At 46.4% G+C, this 17,897-nt stretch overlaps 1 protein-coding gene across 2 annotated transcripts in view; it reads left to right on the top strand.

Moving 5' to 3' along the window:
- Positions 1-17,897, top strand: part of gas7b (growth arrest-specific 7b) — a 51,606-nt gene that overhangs the window by 21,926 nt on the left and 11,783 nt on the right. For both annotated transcript variants that reach the window (XM_074663694.1, XM_074663695.1), the window contains exons 2-8: positions 1,176-1,293; positions 7,492-7,569; positions 10,143-10,231; positions 11,311-11,364; positions 13,378-13,464; positions 14,984-15,099; positions 15,273-15,347. In XM_074663694.1, the coding sequence (XP_074519795.1) occupies positions 1,176-1,293; positions 7,492-7,569; positions 10,143-10,231; positions 11,311-11,364; positions 13,378-13,464; positions 14,984-15,099; positions 15,273-15,347 (617 nt within the window). The remainder of the gene's footprint in view (positions 1-1,175; positions 1,294-7,491; positions 7,570-10,142; positions 10,232-11,310; positions 11,365-13,377; positions 13,465-14,983; positions 15,100-15,272; positions 15,348-17,897) is intronic.

Here is a 17,897-nt window from a genome sequence, read left to right as displayed (position 1 = left end):
AGACTGGGGTGGAGGAGGAATCATTAAGACAGCAGCAGCTGGGTAGCAAAGAGGTAACAGGGATAAGAGAAAGTGAAGATGTGATTTAAATACACCATCTTAGGCCTTAGTGATTGAACATCAGCCTGTCAGCTGATCACAGCTGGGTGTATGACTTCTGCATGATGATTCACTCATTCATTTGAGTCTGGGCCCTGTGCAGCAGAGAGGAGATGCTAACAGCTCATCTCCACAATCAGACACAGAACAAGAGCAAACTGTGCAAAGCTGCAGGGCTCTATGGGCGTGACGGAGCCTGAATATGATTGGTGGAACAGGCTGAGACAGGAACATGGAGGGGTCTAAACTCAGCGAGTTCTCCTTCTTTCAAAGTAAAAGCTGGAAAAAAAATGTTTCTACCTTTAGTTTGTAGAGCACTTTGAGGGCTGTGAGCTGAGCTGCAGATAACCTCGGGAAGGCTTGTTTCTGAGGCAAATCTGTAAAAGGATATGAGGGTCAAAGATCAGGTTTTAAATGCAGACGAAGGTTGAAAACGAACAAAGGCTTGTTTTAGGAATGAAGCCCACAGCATCATGGGACAGAGTGCACCTTTGCTCCTCCTCCTGCTCCTCCTGCTCCTCCTGCTGCCTTTGATCCCTCAGGGCCTGTACTGAGTGTCTGTAACTCTTCTCCTGGATATGTTTGAGTGTACAAACTGTGGCTGAGGTGGAATCCTCTCGTCTCTGCAGCGTCTCTGCAGCGTCTCTGCAGCGCCTGTGCAGCGTCTCCATCCTGCTCCCCTCACCGTGTGTGAACAGTCTTGTTGTTTTCTGATAATCAGCTGCAGATGTGTTCAGTGTTCCTCAGCTGCTCCATGTGAGCTCACACGCTCGCTCTGCCTGCAGACGCTCTGCTGTGGTGCGGCCTGTGCTGATGATGTCACCGGCTGCTGGTTGTGAAATATTTGAGGAAATGAGAACCTCGTTGAACCCGAGGAGAGCCGAGTGTGTCTCTGCTGCATCTGTGGAGCAGGCTGCTCCTCAGTGGTTCTGTTTCATCTGCTTTCATCCTCAGAGTGGCTCTGAGTGCTCACATGGTCTGAGGGATAGATCTCTGTGTTGGATCTGACGCCTTTTAAAATTCAAATCTGTGGTTTTTGAATCTCAATGATGTCGTTTCTGTTTCTGTTTCCACAGAGGACAGCCAGTCTGAGCCAGCTCCCTGTGGAGGAGCTCAGAGACCCCCTCCCTCCTCAGTGGAGATGCTACATGTCCCCACAAGGGCGGCGATACTACGTCAACACCGTCAACAACGGTAAGAGTTAAAGATGTAACTAAAAGATGGGGATGATGGAGTTTCTGTTTTCTCACCTTTTTACTGGGCGTCTCATCGGTTTTTGAACTTCAGCTCAGAGACTTTGACATCAGTCACTTCACCTTTTAACCTTTCTGAAGTGAAACAAGGGACAAACATGATGATGGAGCTGACAGAGAATGATGAGACCATGGCTCCAAATGAAGAAATCAGATTAAACTGGTTATGAATTTGTTTTGCAAACTGAGCTGCTCTCAGCCTCCTCTGCTTTAATCCATCACAGCTCCAGAACGCCGTGACTTCACCTACACCTTCCTAAGCTGCGTATTCATTACCTTCTTTTAGTGTCGTCACATGGGATGAAGTCATATTATTACCTTTATTAAAATGACTCACTGAAAGAGGGAAATGTTCATGCAGGATTCTCCTGAAGTCTTTATACTCAGGTTTGCTCACAGATATTTCCTCCATACTCCACCATGCTACACTTCTGTTAGGAAACAGACTGATGTGTTTTAATGTCCCTCAGAGGAGTGTGTGTGCGTGTGTGTGCGTGTGTGTGTGTGTGTTTGTGTTAAAGAAGTGACCTCTCCTCACTAATGGAGTGAATTCTTCCTGAACAGCCGTGATGCTCATACCAGAAAGAGGCAGAGAGCGAGCAAGGTGCCATGCTGCTAATAGGAACACACACACACACACACACACACACACACACACACACACACACACACACACACACACACACACACACACACACACACACACACACACACACACACACACACACACACACACACACACAATCACAGAGCCATGCAGACAGCTTAATACGTGCTGTGTTCCTGTTTACCGTCCCTGTGTGACCTCAGTGTAAAACCTGACTGATGGCTCTAATATCTCCTCCTGACTCCTCCCCTCTCCTCCAACTGCAGGATTTAATCAAAGTACATGTAACCTCACACACATATACACACACACCCCTGACTGTGGTGTTCTTAATTCCCTCTGTAAACAGAGTGCTAACGTTCATCTCTAGGTTTAAAAATACTCAGGAAATGGGTGAGAGGAATATAAGGACTACTTTCTGTGGAGGGATTTCATTTGAGGTGTGGTCAGGTCATCTCTGGCTCTTGTTTTGAAGTTTTGACCAATCAGAATTGAGTATTTAGCACAGCCAGGTAATGATTAACCTTTCTGACTCTCATCCTGGAGGAGCTCTGTGTCTTCACCTGAGCCTCTCCTCTCACCTGAGCCTCTCCTCTCACCTGAGCCTCTCCTCTCACCTGAGCCTCTTTTCTCACCTGAGCCTCTCCTCTCACCTGAGCCTCTTTTCTCACCTGAGCCTCTCCTCTCACCTGAGCATCTCCTCTCACCTGAGCCTCTCCTCTCACCTGAGCCTCTTTTCTCACCTGAGCCTCTCCTCTCACCTGAGCCTCTTTTCTCACCTGAGCCTCTCCTCTCACCTGAGCATCTCCTCTCACCTTAGCCTCTCCTCTCACCTGAGCCTCTCCTCTCACCTGAGCCTCTCCTCTCACCTGAGCCTCTTTTCTCACCTGAGCCTCTCCTCTCACCTGAGCTGTGCTTTAACAGCTTTCATAAGAGCTCTTCACATCAGGTTCCTCTCTGATCCTGGTCTCAGTGGTCTCGGTGGTCTCAGTGGTCTCGGTGGTCTCAGTGGTCAGGTTTTGGCCCTAAAAGGATCTTAAATTAGCCAAGAACTCCACCCAGCCACAGGAGCGGGGAAGTGGTTCCACCTTCTTCTTCTTTTCTTCCTCCATTAGGATAAAATTAGACTCTGAAAATGCTGAGGTCAGGAGGAAACAGACCAGTCCCTCTTTCTGTCTCTCTAAATGTGTTTGATCCCCTTAGAGAGTCACAAACTGTCTCTGAACGAGTTTATTAAATGTGGTTTGAATCAGACTGAGTGTTAAAAACACTGAGAGTTATTTCAGGAATCTATAGAGCAGCTTGACGACTAAATTAAAGGTCAGTTTTAGCTTTGTTTGAGCTCAGTTTAAGCTCAGTTAAAGCTCAGTCTAAACTCTGTCTTCACACTCACACATTAACTTGTCCTGCAGATTGTTTCCAAACATCTTGATAACATTTTTCTGTATTTTTAGCGTCTGTTTTTTTCAGCCTTTGTTTGGCTAAAGTTCACCAAGATGAGATACAGTCTTCTTCTGTGTGTGTGTGTGTTTGTGTTTCAGCGTTGTCATAGTAACGGAGCAGTGCGTGGGCGAGGGCAGTGTGTCCTTGTGTTTTCCTTCCTGTGTTGCTGGGTGCAGCCCTGCAGGGTGCTGTGGTTTACAGCAGACCCTCCAACACTCCCAGTCTGACCAGTATAAAGGTCTAAACACACGGCTGACAGAAGCAGCCAGAAGCCTCAGCACACTCTAGTCTGGACTCCCTCAGATTTTAGTGAAGTGAATTTTATTAGGGAGTCAGTGATTGGTCTGAGGTATTTGATGCTTAAACATAAAAAATGTGTGTATCTGGACTCTGAGTGTCCTCTGCGTGTCCTCTGCGTGTCCTCTGTGTGTCCTCTGCGTGTCCTCTGCGTGTCCTCTGCGTGTCCTCTGAGTGTCCTCTGCGTGTCCTCTGCGTGTCCTTGGCCTGTGGGTGAAGTCTCTCAGCAAGTCTCTCAGCTGTCAGTCAGACCCCCCCCCTTTGTCCTCAGAGTCTGCTCTGTTTGTGAGGTTGATTCAGGGAGAGGAGATCCCTGAAGCTTTCTCTGACACACACTCTCCTCTGTGTGACTGTGAGCCATGAACACACCGGCAGGAGGCAGTGAACTCATCATGAGCCAGGGTCATATGGGGATGAATTATATCAGTGGTGAATGCTCTCAGACTGCAAGGGAAGCTCAGCTTCCTCTAAAATGTCCCCAAAAAGTGGTGATATGTTCTGCTGTGTACATTTCATTGATAAAATCTGCGCTAGAATTCCTTCATCTTTTGTTCAGAATCAGCTCCTATCACAGGTAACTGGCTCCACCTCCTCCTCATTCATCCCCACAGCGTCTCAGCGCTTTAACACAGTCAGCAATGAGCGTCTTCTGACTTCAGCGGGGAAGCGAAGAGTGGGTTGTTCCAGTGCGTAAACTGGACTGTCATTGGATAAACGTTGGGCTTTGTCCCGCCCATCGGACGCTCAGCGTCTCTGGGGGTCTATGAGGCAGTGGGCTGGCCTGGACGCTGGGCTTCTGCATGATGATTGATGATCTGCCTGAGGCCGAATCCCTTTTAGATTGACAGTGAAATGGGCCAGTCAGCGATCTTGAAGTATAACTCTCCACCTGAGCATCTTCTCAGTTCTACATTCAGTTGTTCTGGACTGAGCCGGAGGTTTTATCGATCCCCAGTGAGTTTACCTTTCTTAAAAACAACGAGAGTTGTGTTAAAAGATTCTCTCTCTTTTCACCAATAAGCAGCTACAGCTACAGCTGCGGAGCTTCTCCCCCTGTCACTCACACTTACAGCCTGTCATAGTCTCATGTAGCAGCTCCAGCTGCTAATTAATGAATAAACAAATTAATGATGTAGGCCGGAAAAAATGAGCTTCCCCTCCTTGACTGACCAGCAGCTGCCACTGAATTATATATATATATATATATATATATATATATATATATATATATATATATATATATATATATATATATATATATATATATTTTGTCTCTGTGTGTGTGTATGTGTGTGTGTGTTTGTCACAGATAACTGGGCTACAGCTCCTCTTCTCTTCTTCACAATCAGGATTGATTGATTCATTTATTCATTCACTTTAGTCAGACTGGAACTGAAGCACAGGTCAGACTTCAGGTCTTTAGACTCTAGTTCTTTATGTGCTCCTGGAGCCATGATGAAGAGGCTTGATTCATCCTCCATCCATCCTCTATCCATCCTCAGACTGGAAATCATCTCAGAGAAGTCTGATGAGGATGTTGTAATCTGCAGGTGTGAGTCCCACAGGTGTCAGATCTGATCCCTCACCTGGATAGAAAGCTGCCTGCAGACCAACCTGAGGTTGGGGTTAATGTTAGAATGGGTCTGATGGGCTTCAGGGTTTCAGCCTCATGAAACTGGCTCTAATGTTTGTCTTTATCAGGGGCAGGTGATGCTCAGACAGAGGGGAGAGTTAATGTTTGATGGATGTACAAAGACATATTTCTAACTTTTAGAGAAACCACACACGTTGTTTGTTCTGACGTGACTTAGTCAGACTCACTCTGACAGAGTAACAGCAGCAGCAGCAGCAGCAGCAGCAGCATCAGCGTCTCTCTGTGTCTTCAGTGTTGAGTTCAGAATCTCGTTGTTGAGTTCATTGTGTTTCTCTTTGATTGATGCGCTCATTATGTGAGGCTGTTTGTGCTCTAACAACGTGTGGGTGGCTATAAACCTGACGAGGATTTGTTGTTTTAAAGGTCCTAACCACAAGTTTTAGAGCTGAAGAAAAAATAAGACAGAGATTTAAGAACAGAGTGGAAAAACATTTAAAGATGCTCCAATCACCTCTGAGGGATTTTATCCTCCTGATTTCAACCAAAACAGAGAAAGTCATGGTTTCTTTTGAAAGGATCTTTACTTCACTGAGGTTTGTGTGAGTTTTTAGTTATTACTGGGTTGTATAAAGCTTTTAGGGTCAGGTATCACAGGTTTTGAAGGATCGACCCCTCACTGAGCAGACTTGTGACAGAGAAGGAGGCTGAGCGGTGTTAGATTGAATCTGCCTCTGATAGATGAACTAAATGTCTTCTTCCAGCTGAGCCCTCTGCTTCCAGCCATGCAGAGAGGGTTTTATTGGAATATTTAATGTCCTACAAATCACCAGACAGTCACAATAACAAACAATCCCCCCGAGCTAACCAGATTATTTTCTGTTACTCTGCATTAAAATCTCCCATTTCTCTGCTTATTGATTTGTTTATGACGAGCCATGGAGGCATTCAGGGACACTGAGTGGAGTGTTTCCTCTCCATCATGAAGCGAGCATCTCTCCATCACTCTGCAGCCGCTCCTCCTCTCTGTGTATGTCATCTGAGCCCGTGGTTTGGCTCGCCACCGCCCCCCTCCGATAACCCGAGCCAAACCGAGCAGAGCGAGCCAAACTGAGCCGGAGAAAGCTGTGAGCACGTCCGTGTGTCCTCTCTGAGCCCAGAGCCCAGAGCTGAGAGGAGGAATGAAAAGCAGCCTCACACTAGCGTCGGTTCTCTGATGTGTCCCTGCTCTCCAACATCTGCTGCAGCTGGACTCAGATCAGGATCAGCTCCATGTGTTTCTCATGTTTGTTTGAAGCTTTGATTTAAGATGTCATAAGTGTTAAGAGCACAGACAGATGATCACAGACACATTTCTTTTTCTAATGAGCAGGAGAGGCAGGTGTTTGAGTCTGAGGCCTCTCCTACGTCATGTCACAGACCTCAGGTACCAGACGTCACTCCTCTGCTGTCAGAAACACGTCAGCGTCAGCGTCAGCTTCAGTGCCCTGTCACACAGACGGCTATGTTTTGGCCTCTGAAGCTGGATATGTAGGACTTTATGAGATAAGCTGAGCTGTGCATGAAAGAGTGAGACGATGAACAGAAAACACACAACCCTGGAGTCCAGAGAGTGTGTGTGTGAAACGCAAAGACTGATTATACCACACACACACACACACACACACACACGCATCCACGGCTGTGCAGGGTTGTTGTTGATTCACATTCAGCACAACAGGAAACAATTTGAGCTGGAAGAGAGTTGGAGCACGTAAACATTGACCTTGTAAGAAACTCAGTTTTTGTGAAGCTTGAGCCTATGACTGAAATATCTTCAAATGTGTGCGAGTGGCTGACTGTGGACTGTTTTACTCTTTATTCTGTCTCTCTGGTGCCCCGTAGTATCTCTACATGATTTACAGCCCAAATAAATCCCAGGTTTTCTTTCTCTGGTGTTTTTGAAACTCTTACTTCAGCCTCTGTCTGAAACTCTTTGTTTTAGCTGCTGTCTCTTTAATGCTTACTGCTCCACAAACCCCCTTCACTCTGACTGGCCAGCCCTCAGAAGTGGTTCCTAACTCTGAAACAGCTGAAAACACTGACTCTGCAGAGCTAAAGTTTGTAGCTATGTATGAAATCCCCTGTCCTCCCAGAAACCCTCTGAGCTCTGATAAAAAGTGCTGAACACTGATCCCAGAGCTGCTTTCCTCCTCCCTCAGAGACCACGTGGGAGAGACCGTCCAGCGCACCTGGGACCCCAAAGACCCCTCTCAAACACAAGCACTCGCTCCCTGCAGGTAAAGCACATCTGTCTGTCTGTCTGTCTCTATCTGTCTGTCTGTCTGTCTGTCTTTCTGTCTGTCTCTATCTGTCTGTCTGTCTCTGTCTCTCTGTCTGTCTCTATCTGTCAGTCTGTCTGTCTGTCTGTCCGTCTGTCTTTCTGTCTGTCTCTATCTATCTGTCTGTCTCTGTCTCTCTGTCTGTCTCTATCTGTCTGTCTGTCTCTGTCTCTCTGTCTGTCTCTTTGTATGTCTCTCTGTTTCAGTTTCTCTGTCTCTCTGTTTTTCTGTCATCTGTCTCTCTGCCTGTCTCTCTGTCTGTCTCTCTCTCTGTCTCTGTCTCTCTGTCTCTGTCTCTCTGTCTCTATCTTTGTCTCTGTCCCACTGTCTCTCTGTCTCACTGTCTTGTCTTTTTCTCTGTCACTTTCTCTTTGTCTGTCTCTATATCTCCGTCCTCCTGTGTGTTTCTCCGTCTGTCTGTCTCTGTCTCTCTGCCTGTCTCTCTGTCTATCTCTTTGACTATCTCTCTGTCTTTGTCTTTCTGCCTGTCTCTCAGACTGTCTCTGTCTCTCTGCCTGTCTCTGTCTCTCTGATTGTCTCTGTCTCTCTGCCTGTCTCTGTCTCTCTGACTGTCTCTGTCTCTCTGCCTGTCTCTCTGTCTCTGTCTTTCTGCCTGTCTCTCTGACTGTCTCTGTCTCTCTGCCTGTCTTTCTGACTGTCTCTCTGACTGTCTCTGTCTCTCTGACTGTCTCACTGTCTTTGTCTTTCTGCCTGTCTTTCTGCCTGTCTCTCTGACTGTCTCTGTCTCTCTGCCTGTCTCTCTGTCTTTCTGACTGTCTCTCTGACTGTCTCTGTCTCTCTGACTGTCTCTCTGTCTTTGTCTCTCTGACTGTCTCTGTCTCTCTGCCTGTCTCTCTGTCTTTCTGCCTGTCTTTCTGCCTGTCTCTCTGACTGTCTCTGTCTCTCTGCCCGTCTTTCTGCCTGTCTCTCTGTCCGTCTCTCTGTCCGTCTCTCTGTCTGTCTCCGTCTCTGGCTGTCTGCCTGTCTCTCTTCCTGTCTCTCTGTCTCTCTGCCTGTCTCTCTGTCTGTCTCTGTCTCTCTGCCTGTCTCTCTGTCTCTGTCTCTCTGGCGTTTCAGCACCCTGAGGCTCAGCTCTCCTTAAATTCCTCAGAGGCACAAAGCCGCTGCTCATGGGCTCCAAACAGACACTTCCTGTGACTAATTTTATCTGAAGCCTGGACGACAGAACTGAGCCTCCTCTGTCCTCCTGCTGGCTCCGCTCTAAAGACAGAGACACAGAGACCCAGAGAGAGACAGGACGGTTTGTGACATGAGCCCCGCTCTGCTAAAGGCTGCGAGCAGACCCTCATTCATCAGGATCATCTCCTTAAAATCCAGCAGAGTCTCACCTCCACCCACACAGAGACGGCTTTCAGGGCCCTCCCTGTGAACGTACTCATCAGTGAGCTGTAAAACATGCCTCTGTTACTGTTAGGAGGATTTTATTGTTAGGGTCTAATGTTTGTGACTTCAGTCTGTGTGCCTGGACTCCTTTAACACCAAGATCTGTTTTTAGCAAAGTTTCACACATTCCTCTAACTCTGGTTCCTCAGGCGTTGATTGTCCTCAGCTCAGAGGTGTTCACAGAAACCCTGATCCCTGACTTCCTATTTTGGTTTAAAAAAGGCAGAAACTGTAAAAATCCTGTAAAACTCTGAGAGAAAAATTAAACTTAAGAGTCTGTTTGGGGTCACATGAAGATCAGCCTCGTTCAGCAGTGCCTGGAACAAACTGTCCCTGTTAGTTAGTCTCATTATCAACCATCAGGTAAAGTGTGCTGATGTCATCTCTTTGAATTCTTTTATGCAAAACTGTTTTTTTTTCTTTCTAAAATGTACTAATCAAATTTTAACATGTAATAGTAAAATAAAAAATGATAAAAAACATAAAAAGAACATAGACTTCAGCAACAGCAATAATGTATAACTGTATGATATAACAAAATAAGAAAATAAGAACAAAAACATATAGAGACAGGGAGAAAATAATGACAAAAAAAATCAACAACAACAATAGTAGAATAAAAATATCAATGACTTAAGTAAATTAAAACAAAAATAAACTGAAAAGGCAGCAGCAATGAAAACTTAAAGACCTCAAGTTATTACAACTTTCCCATTTTTCAAAAATTCCCAAAAAGCTCTCCATACTTTCTTTCATGCAAAACTTAACGAGTAAGATGCAAATAAATGCCATAAGAACTTTGTCTGCAGTGGTTTAAAGAAGAGAAGTGTTCATCAACTGAAGGATGTTTGAAGGGATTAAACTGATCTCCCATAAATCCAGACTGAATGGAGTCCATATCTGGATGTGGAGACCATGAATTTGTGTTCAGTGTGATAGGAAGAGCAGCACAGAGAGTCTGCAGATTCACTCATGTTCCTCACATCACAACATGATTAAAACAAAGTGGATTTTAAGTTTAAGGGAGGTTCATCCTCCAAATATCATCAGAAACTCATCTGCAGCCACCGGGAGATGGATAAAAGTCTTCTTCTCTCTCCTCATCCCTCTCTCTGGTCTCTCCTCAGTGAACGGATTTCACTCAGGTGGGAGTCCGTTGCATCATGCAGAGAATTCACACAACAGCCTGGTGAGGAAGAGCAGCACAGAGCCACAGGTGAGCCGTCTGACCATCTGACTCTTATTCCAACCTGACAACATGAAAATACACACACACACACACACAGCGCGCTCAGGGCGACGCAGGGTCATCAGAAACTCTGAGCGAAGGAGGCTAAAGTTTCCACTGAGCCGTGATGAAGAGTTCACACAGACTGAGAGGACGTCAGAGACACTAACAGGAACTTCAGAGGAGGAAACTATAATCTATGTTCAGTTAACGGTGCAGACTTTACAGCCTGTCTCTGCTGCTTTGACCTTTAGACCCTGAATCTGCAGAGACAGGCTGCAGGTCCACAAACAGACGACACCTTCATCTGTTTACAGTTTGAAACACGTTATTAAAGAGAAGGCAGCGCCTGAGTGTGATAGGAAGACCAGAGCTGGTGTTTACTCTCCTCTCTCAGATGAACCCCCACTCTCCCTCTCTCTGTGTCTCTCTCTGTGTCTCTCTCTCGTTATTGGAGCAGGGGCTGATGGGTAGTTAAAGCAGATTAATCCCTCCTACAGTATCTGCTCCCCTGATCGTAATTAACCAACAATCCACCCACCTCTCCTTCTTCTCTGTATCCTCATTTCTCCCATACTGCAGCCTCAGCTCACACACACACACACACACACACACACACACACACACACACACACACACAGAACACGAGGTCTTCTTCTGTTTCAGCTGTAAACTGGTCTGATCTCTGGTTTGATCTCGTCCTTTCTGTCCTCTCTGTAAACTTTCACTTTATCTCTGGACCAAAAACAGAGAGAGAGAGAGAGAGAGAGAGGCAGCCATGTGTTGCTTTGCTCTGCAGGACTATCCTCCCTACTCTGCACAGCAACACACACACACACACACACACATGCCAACACACACACAGCTTTAAACACACCAGCAGCAGCAGCAGCAGCTCAGAGTCAGAGAGAACAGCACACAGACGCTCTGAGCTTCTCTGGGAAACAACAATCTGTCTGTGTGTGCGTGTGTGTGTGTGTGTGTTGCAACTGTGTGTGTGTGTAGCAGTCATGTCCGACACGGAGGAGGGAGGTTTTGACGGAGCGTCCTCTTTCTTTTCCCCGCAGAGTCCAGGATCAACGTCGCCCACCAGGAAGCAGAACAAGGAGACCACGGTGACGGTGAGTGGAGCAGCTAGAGCAACTGGAGCAACTCTTAACTGAGCGTGAACTCAGTGCACTCACTACGGCAGCCCACAGGGGCCAGATTAAAGTCCAGCAGGGGGACACTCAGTGCTTTCACCTCCAGCATTAGAGAGATAATGGAGGACAGAGCAGTTGCAGGGGAGCACAGGTGGGACTCCTCTCTGCAGGTGCTTCAAAACTTCAACCCTGAACTGGTTCAGAGACAGAAACCAGCGCTCAGCTCTGAGAGGAGGAAACTGTTCCTTTATCTCCTCTGAATCCACGCTGAGAGGAGCACGTTGCTTGTTTTCTGTTGCTGGTTTCTTACTGTACTTCAGAATAAAAGCCTTAGCTCTGCCTCCATGGCAGCCGAAGGGGAGCTGCTGTTGTCTGTGTTGAGTTCAGCGCCCCCTGTGGACACAGTGGTTCCTATTTTGTCTTGTCTCTCTCTGCTGGTTTTAAAGAGTTTGATCTGAGGCGTGTCGGTCTGTTAACCACGCTCTCTGGCACCGTTTCTGTCGGCAACACAGAAGCTCACTTGTTTAAGGAGCAGTGAGGTCAAAGGTCAGCTGATGGAGGTCACCGGAGGTCAGGAAAGGAAGTGCTGGAGGACGTGTGGTGGATTTGAGTCTGTCAGTCTGTGTCTACTTCCTCCAGTGGTAATCCTCCTAATCCAGGATGAGTTAGAGTTGGAGGAGTTTTGTCTCAGTGGACCTGGTCTCTGTGAAAGTCATCAGCTGAGCTTGGACCGCTTTGGTGGATCTGTTGTGAAAGCTTTTGGCTGCAGACCCTGGTCACACTCAGAGGTTTCTAAAGAGGAGCTGGTTCCTCTGCAGACCTCCTGGTGGTGAAGAATGCACTGCAAAAACAGAAATCTTATCAAGTGTTTTTGTCTTATTTTTAGTAGAAAATGTCTTTTTAACCTTAATCTGAGCCACATTCACCTGACCAGTCCAGAAAAAGTCTTATTCCAAGTTGTTTAGAGACAAAAATGAGGTCTGAATTGCTCATGACAAGTAAAAAAAAAATCTGCCAATGGAACAGAAAAGTTTCTTGAATTAAGACATAATTCTAGTTTTAAGCAAACTTTCTGGTAATTCTTTCTTGTTCCATTGGCAGATTTTTTTTAGTAGTTACAAGAAATTCAGACCTCATTTTTGTCTTCAAACAACTAAAACAAGACATTTTTCTGGACTGACCAGGTAAATTTGGCTCGTTTTGAGTCCAAAAAGACATTTTCTACTGAAAATAAGACAAAAACACTTGATAAGATTTCATTTTTTTTCCAGTGTGACTCTGCTCGTCCTGCAGACAGTTTCTCTGATTGAATCTCTGTTTGCTCCATTTTATACATCATCAGATGGAAATCAGACTCACTGAATCAGTTCAGACTGATTCCTAACCTGACAGTCCTCTCAACACCCCCCAACGCTTCCACAGACATGAGATCTCACAGGTCCGGTCACAGGATCAGGGCCTGTTTCATCAGGAGCGTCTCACAGACAGACAGATGATCTGGTTTATGGTTTCCACTGACTCAGCTGACCCAGCCTCCTCCAGCATCCTCAGATCACACACACCCTGAGTCCAGGAAGCAGAAGAGTCTCACTCTGTGTGGAAAGCCCTGCAGCTCCCAGCGGGGTCCTCCCTGCAGCAGCAGACTGTGAACTACAGCAGGATAATGACAGAGGGTCTGTGGGTCTGTTTCTCTTCATGCCGAGGGCTAAAGGAAACAGCTAGAGTGTTTTTATTCAGAGGAACAAACGAGGAGCGATCAGCAGAGTCCAGACGAGCTAATGAACCACATGGAGAACGTCTGAGTTTAACTCTTTACTGTAGTTTGTTCTCTGAGCCGCAGGTACCTGTGTTTCCAAAGAAACCAGCCACACACCTCCTTAAATACCACAGCACAGTGTGTGTGTGTGGCCTCAAAGCAAACGCGTCTGTTATGATCCCAAAAACTGCCCATTAACCCCCCCGGCTCTCTCCGTCTCTTCCTGTCTCTCACAGATAAACTGTGTGACGTTCCCGTCGCTGGCCGTGGTGGAGCAGCAGCTGCTGAAACCAGACGAGTGGAGCTACTGTGATTTCTTCTGGGTAAGCTGTGAAAACCTTGAAGAGGCTGTAAACCTGTTTCATTCTGTGCTGTGGCTCTGAGTGGCTCTGTCTGTCACACAGAGGATCAGTACGGTCCTGTGACCTGGACTCACATCAGTCTGTACACATTAGAGCCTGACAGGTGACACTGGAGACACTGCTGCATGAAGCTGTGTTCATGCACGCCCTGGATCTTCCACTCGTCCTGCAGAGATGCTGCAAACTCACAGCTAACACCTCCAAATATCTGCAGACACTAAAAAAACTTTGCTCTGTGACCCTCAGCATGACAGACACACTCTTAATTTATAGATTTAATAAGAGGAGGTAATAATCCAGAGCAGCTCTGCTCATAAAGATGTTTATTACCTGTAAAAATCTACAGCAGGTCTATAAAACATGAGAGCACATGCACAGAGCAGAACACAGATAAACAGGAGCACTAACAGAGCTCTCTTATCAGAAAACAATGAGGAAGGAGAAGATCCAGAGGAAGAGAACAAACAGAAGCTGTGTTTCCATCACACCTTTTCGCTAAATCAAAACCGTATTTCTGAAGTTTCCATAAAGAACTATTGTGACTTGCCGGTGTTTCCGTTATGACCAGAATTGTGCCAAACTTGAGTAAAGTAAAATGAAATGTCCATCCAGACGCTGCACCAATGATGACACTGATTCATGAACACTAGTGTTTTCACTCACTGTTCAAACTGTCGGCTGTAAGCACGCTAACTCAAAACAGGCAGGAACCAAACACTGAATGCAGATTATCATCTCCAGCTCACATACTCCCACTCACACACACAGACACACACCTCCACCCCTCCCTGCTGCTGCTCTCTGACCCGCTCACAGCCGTCCTGATGCCTTCACTGACGCTCAGAAACACCACCATCAGGTACCAGGAGGTGAGGGAGGTGCGTTGTTATGACAACATGACATGTTTTTTTGAAAAAGGCATTGCACTTTTGCGACAAACCTCAATATCAAACCTTCTTAAAAAACACCTCATGAGAGCATAGAAACCTTTTATTGAAATCTGAGAGGTTTTTCAAATTTTGGTGTTTGCATATTATTTTTTATTTCAATATTCAGGTTTAGCACCATTCTAGGTGTAATGGAAACGCAGAGATGCACCTCCATCAGTATCTCTCCTTTCTTCACTAAACCTCAGAGCATCTGTGTGAACAGCAGCAGATCTGTTTATCCTTAAACATGACGCCATATTTGCCTGGTCCTGACCCAGCAGCTGGCTGAGAGTCCTCACACCTCACACACCTCACACACCTCACACACCTCACACAGCTCACACACTCTGCGGCTCTGTGTGAACGTCTGACCCCTGCTGTGTAATCTCTCCCAGGTGTGTGTGTGTGTTGGACTTAAACAGGGAACAACAGTCAGGAGAGCTTGATATGAGACTGATAAAAGTTGTCAAACAGCCTCTGTGTGTCTGAAGGAGCAGGTGGTTTACTGTAGTACTCACATGTTTCTGACTGTGTGTGTGTGTGTCCCTCAGAGTGACAGAAAGGACCCTCAGGGAAACGGCAGCATCAGTGGCTTTGATGTCCTGCTGCAGAAACAGCTGAAGGGGAAACAGATGCAGAAAGAGATGGCTGAGTTCATACGAGAGAGGTACCACTCTGCGTCTGTTTGCGTCGACTGTAACCATGGAAATGCACAGTAAACACAGCGCTTCCTCTTTCAGAGGAGCGTCAGAGCGTTTCTCAACACAGGAAGTGATGATGGAAAGAGTGGAGTTGTGTAAACGCTGTGATGATGAAAGCGTGTTGTTCCCTCTCTCTCAGGATAAAGATAGAAGAGGAGTACGCCAAGAACCTCTCCAAGCTCTCTCAGATCCCACTCGCCAGCCAGGAGGAAGGGTGAGTGAGCCCCACCCCTGTCCTCTAACACACACATACACGCAGACACACACACACACACACACACACACACACACACACACACACACACACACACACACACACACACACACACACACACACACACAAAGAAAAGGCAAACGTCTCTCAACAGAGCAAAACTGATAAAGTTAGTGTCAGCTGTTGGAGAAGAAGAGTTTCCCTCAGGGGTCATGTGACCCTGGGCTCATTCCTCCTTTAGGTCCAAACACTGATGATTAGAGGTCAAAGGGGGCGCACTCCTCTTTCCTCTCTTTCTCCTCCTTCACATTCCCCTCCTCTTTCCCTGCTGCTTCCCTTTCTTCTTCCCTCTCCTTCCTTTCCTTATTCCTCCCCTATTTCCTATCCTCTGTCCTCTCCTCTTTCTCTCCTTTATCCACTCCTCTTATCTCTCCTCTTATCTCTCCTCTATCTTCTCCTCTTTTCTACTCTGTCCCCTCCTCTATCCCAGTGTTTCCCATTCCTGGTCCTGGGGGCCCCCTGCCCTGCATGTTTTAGAGCAGGGATGTCAAACTCGTGCCATGGAAGGCCAAGAGGCTGCAGTTTTTCCTTCCAACCAAGAACTTTACCAGCTGGTTTCACTGATTAGTCCCTGCTCTCTGCTTTAAGGTGAGGTAATCAGTGGAATCAGCTGGTGGAGTTCTTGGTTGGAAGGAAAACCTGCAGCCTCTTGGCCCTCCATGGCACAAGTTTGAGATCCCTGTTTTAGATGTTACCCCACTCCAACACACCTGATTCAAATAATTTGGCTCATTATCAGGCTCGAGCAGAGCTTGATGACGAGCTGATCATTTGAATCAGGTGTGTTGGAGTCGGGAACATAAACAACATGCAGGGCAGGGGTATCACAGGACCAGGGTTGAGAAACACTGCTCTATCCTCTGTCCTGTCCTCTTTTCCCATCCCCTTTCCTTTCTTACATCTTTTCAACTTGTTTGTCCTCTCCTCTTTACCTCTCCTCTGTCCTGTCCTCTATCCTCCCCTCTGTCCTCACCACCATGAGGCTGACTGTCAGTGTATTATTCTGTGCATGTGTGTGTGTGTTACCTGAGTTTGACTCTGACCAGAGGAGGAGCAGCTGCGAGTGTGTAAAGTCAGATGTGTCAGTGTTGATAGAACAGATCAGTCTCAGAGGTTAGAGGTGTGATGGCAGCACGTCCTGTCTACAGACAGTTCATGAAGGGGTGTTAGGACCAAGTACTCTTTGTTTCCTTAGCAACACCGTGTGTTGTTCAGTGCTGCAGTGAAGTGAAGTGTTTTGTGGATGCCTCGATGAGTTCCAGGGTTTTTCTCTTCTGGTTTGTGTAACTGAACCGTCTCTAGATCTTCTGACCAGAGAAGAGAAAGGATAGGAGTGTGTTACATGACAGCTCACACACATGCAGGATAAGGCAGTGCTACAGCCGGGCTCTGTGCAGCCAGTGTCAGTTTAGCCAAAGAGTTGAACACAAAGAGAGGAATCAGAACATGTTTACCCACAATGCATTGTTAAGTAGTGTTCAGTCAGAAACAGAAGAAGTCCTCAGTCTCTCAGAGCTGCCTCCATCAGAAACCCTCAAAGGCTGGTGAGCCATCATCCAACTGAAGAGTGATCTGAGATCAAACTCTGAGTTACAGCGAGCAGGTCTCCAGCTATCAGCTGACAGATGAAATAACCTCTGAGCTGAAGCTAAAGGTCAGACAGACAGCATCTCTCTGAGAGGTGAGTTCAGTTTTAGAGAGGAGAGTTTTACTTTTTCTTCTCTTCTCATTTTTTCTGGAAGAAAAGATAGATATATACCAGATAGATACAAGATAAAACCAGGCAGAGAGTTCAGATTACATCCCAAAATCCAGACCAGAGACTTCCAGCTCCCTGCTGCATGCTGGAGATTACTTCTGCTTTCAATGTGAGTGACAAACAAATAAAAATACAACGTATCTAAACCAATGTAATCTGAGTTGATATAACCTGATCTGATTTAATCTGATCTGATTTAATTTGAATTGATATAATCTAAGTTGATAAAGCTGTGCCATGACGTTCTGTGCAGCAAAGAAAACTTCAGGACCATCCTGATTCTGCTCCTCGTACTTTGACCTGAGAGCCTGCAGAAAGGAGAGGAACCAGACCAAGCTATGCTGCTGCTGTTGAACCCCCCAGTTCGCTTTCTTCCATGAAAACTGAGCTTAATCCAGTCTAGTTTAAATTTGAAAGAGGAAGAACTAAATAATAAGACTTATAAAGTTATGACGTGAAGGTCAAAGTCTGCTCACAGTGAGTGTGTTTTGTATAAATTTTGAAACAGCCAATTAGCCGGTCAGACAGACAGCTCTACGCTCAGATAACCAGTCAGTCGAGACGCCCGGACTGAGAGTGTGTGTGTGTGTGTGTGTGAGTGTGTGTGTGCAGGCCATATCAGAGGAGCTGTGAAACACTGAGGACTTCCTGTAAATCACTGCTGTCTGTGATCCTGAAGCAGAGGACAGGAGGAGAGTTAGAGAGTTAGAGAGGAGGTTCAGAGAGGAGGA

Source organism: Halichoeres trimaculatus, unplaced genomic scaffold (assembly GCF_033239565.1).
Source record: "Halichoeres trimaculatus isolate MK-OKI-2021-1 unplaced genomic scaffold, fHalTri1.1 fHalTri1_scaffold_23, whole genome shotgun sequence".
Classification (NCBI taxonomy): domain Eukaryota; kingdom Metazoa; phylum Chordata; class Actinopteri; order Labriformes; family Labridae; genus Halichoeres; species Halichoeres trimaculatus.
This window is presented reverse-complemented; position numbering and strand designations above follow the sequence as displayed.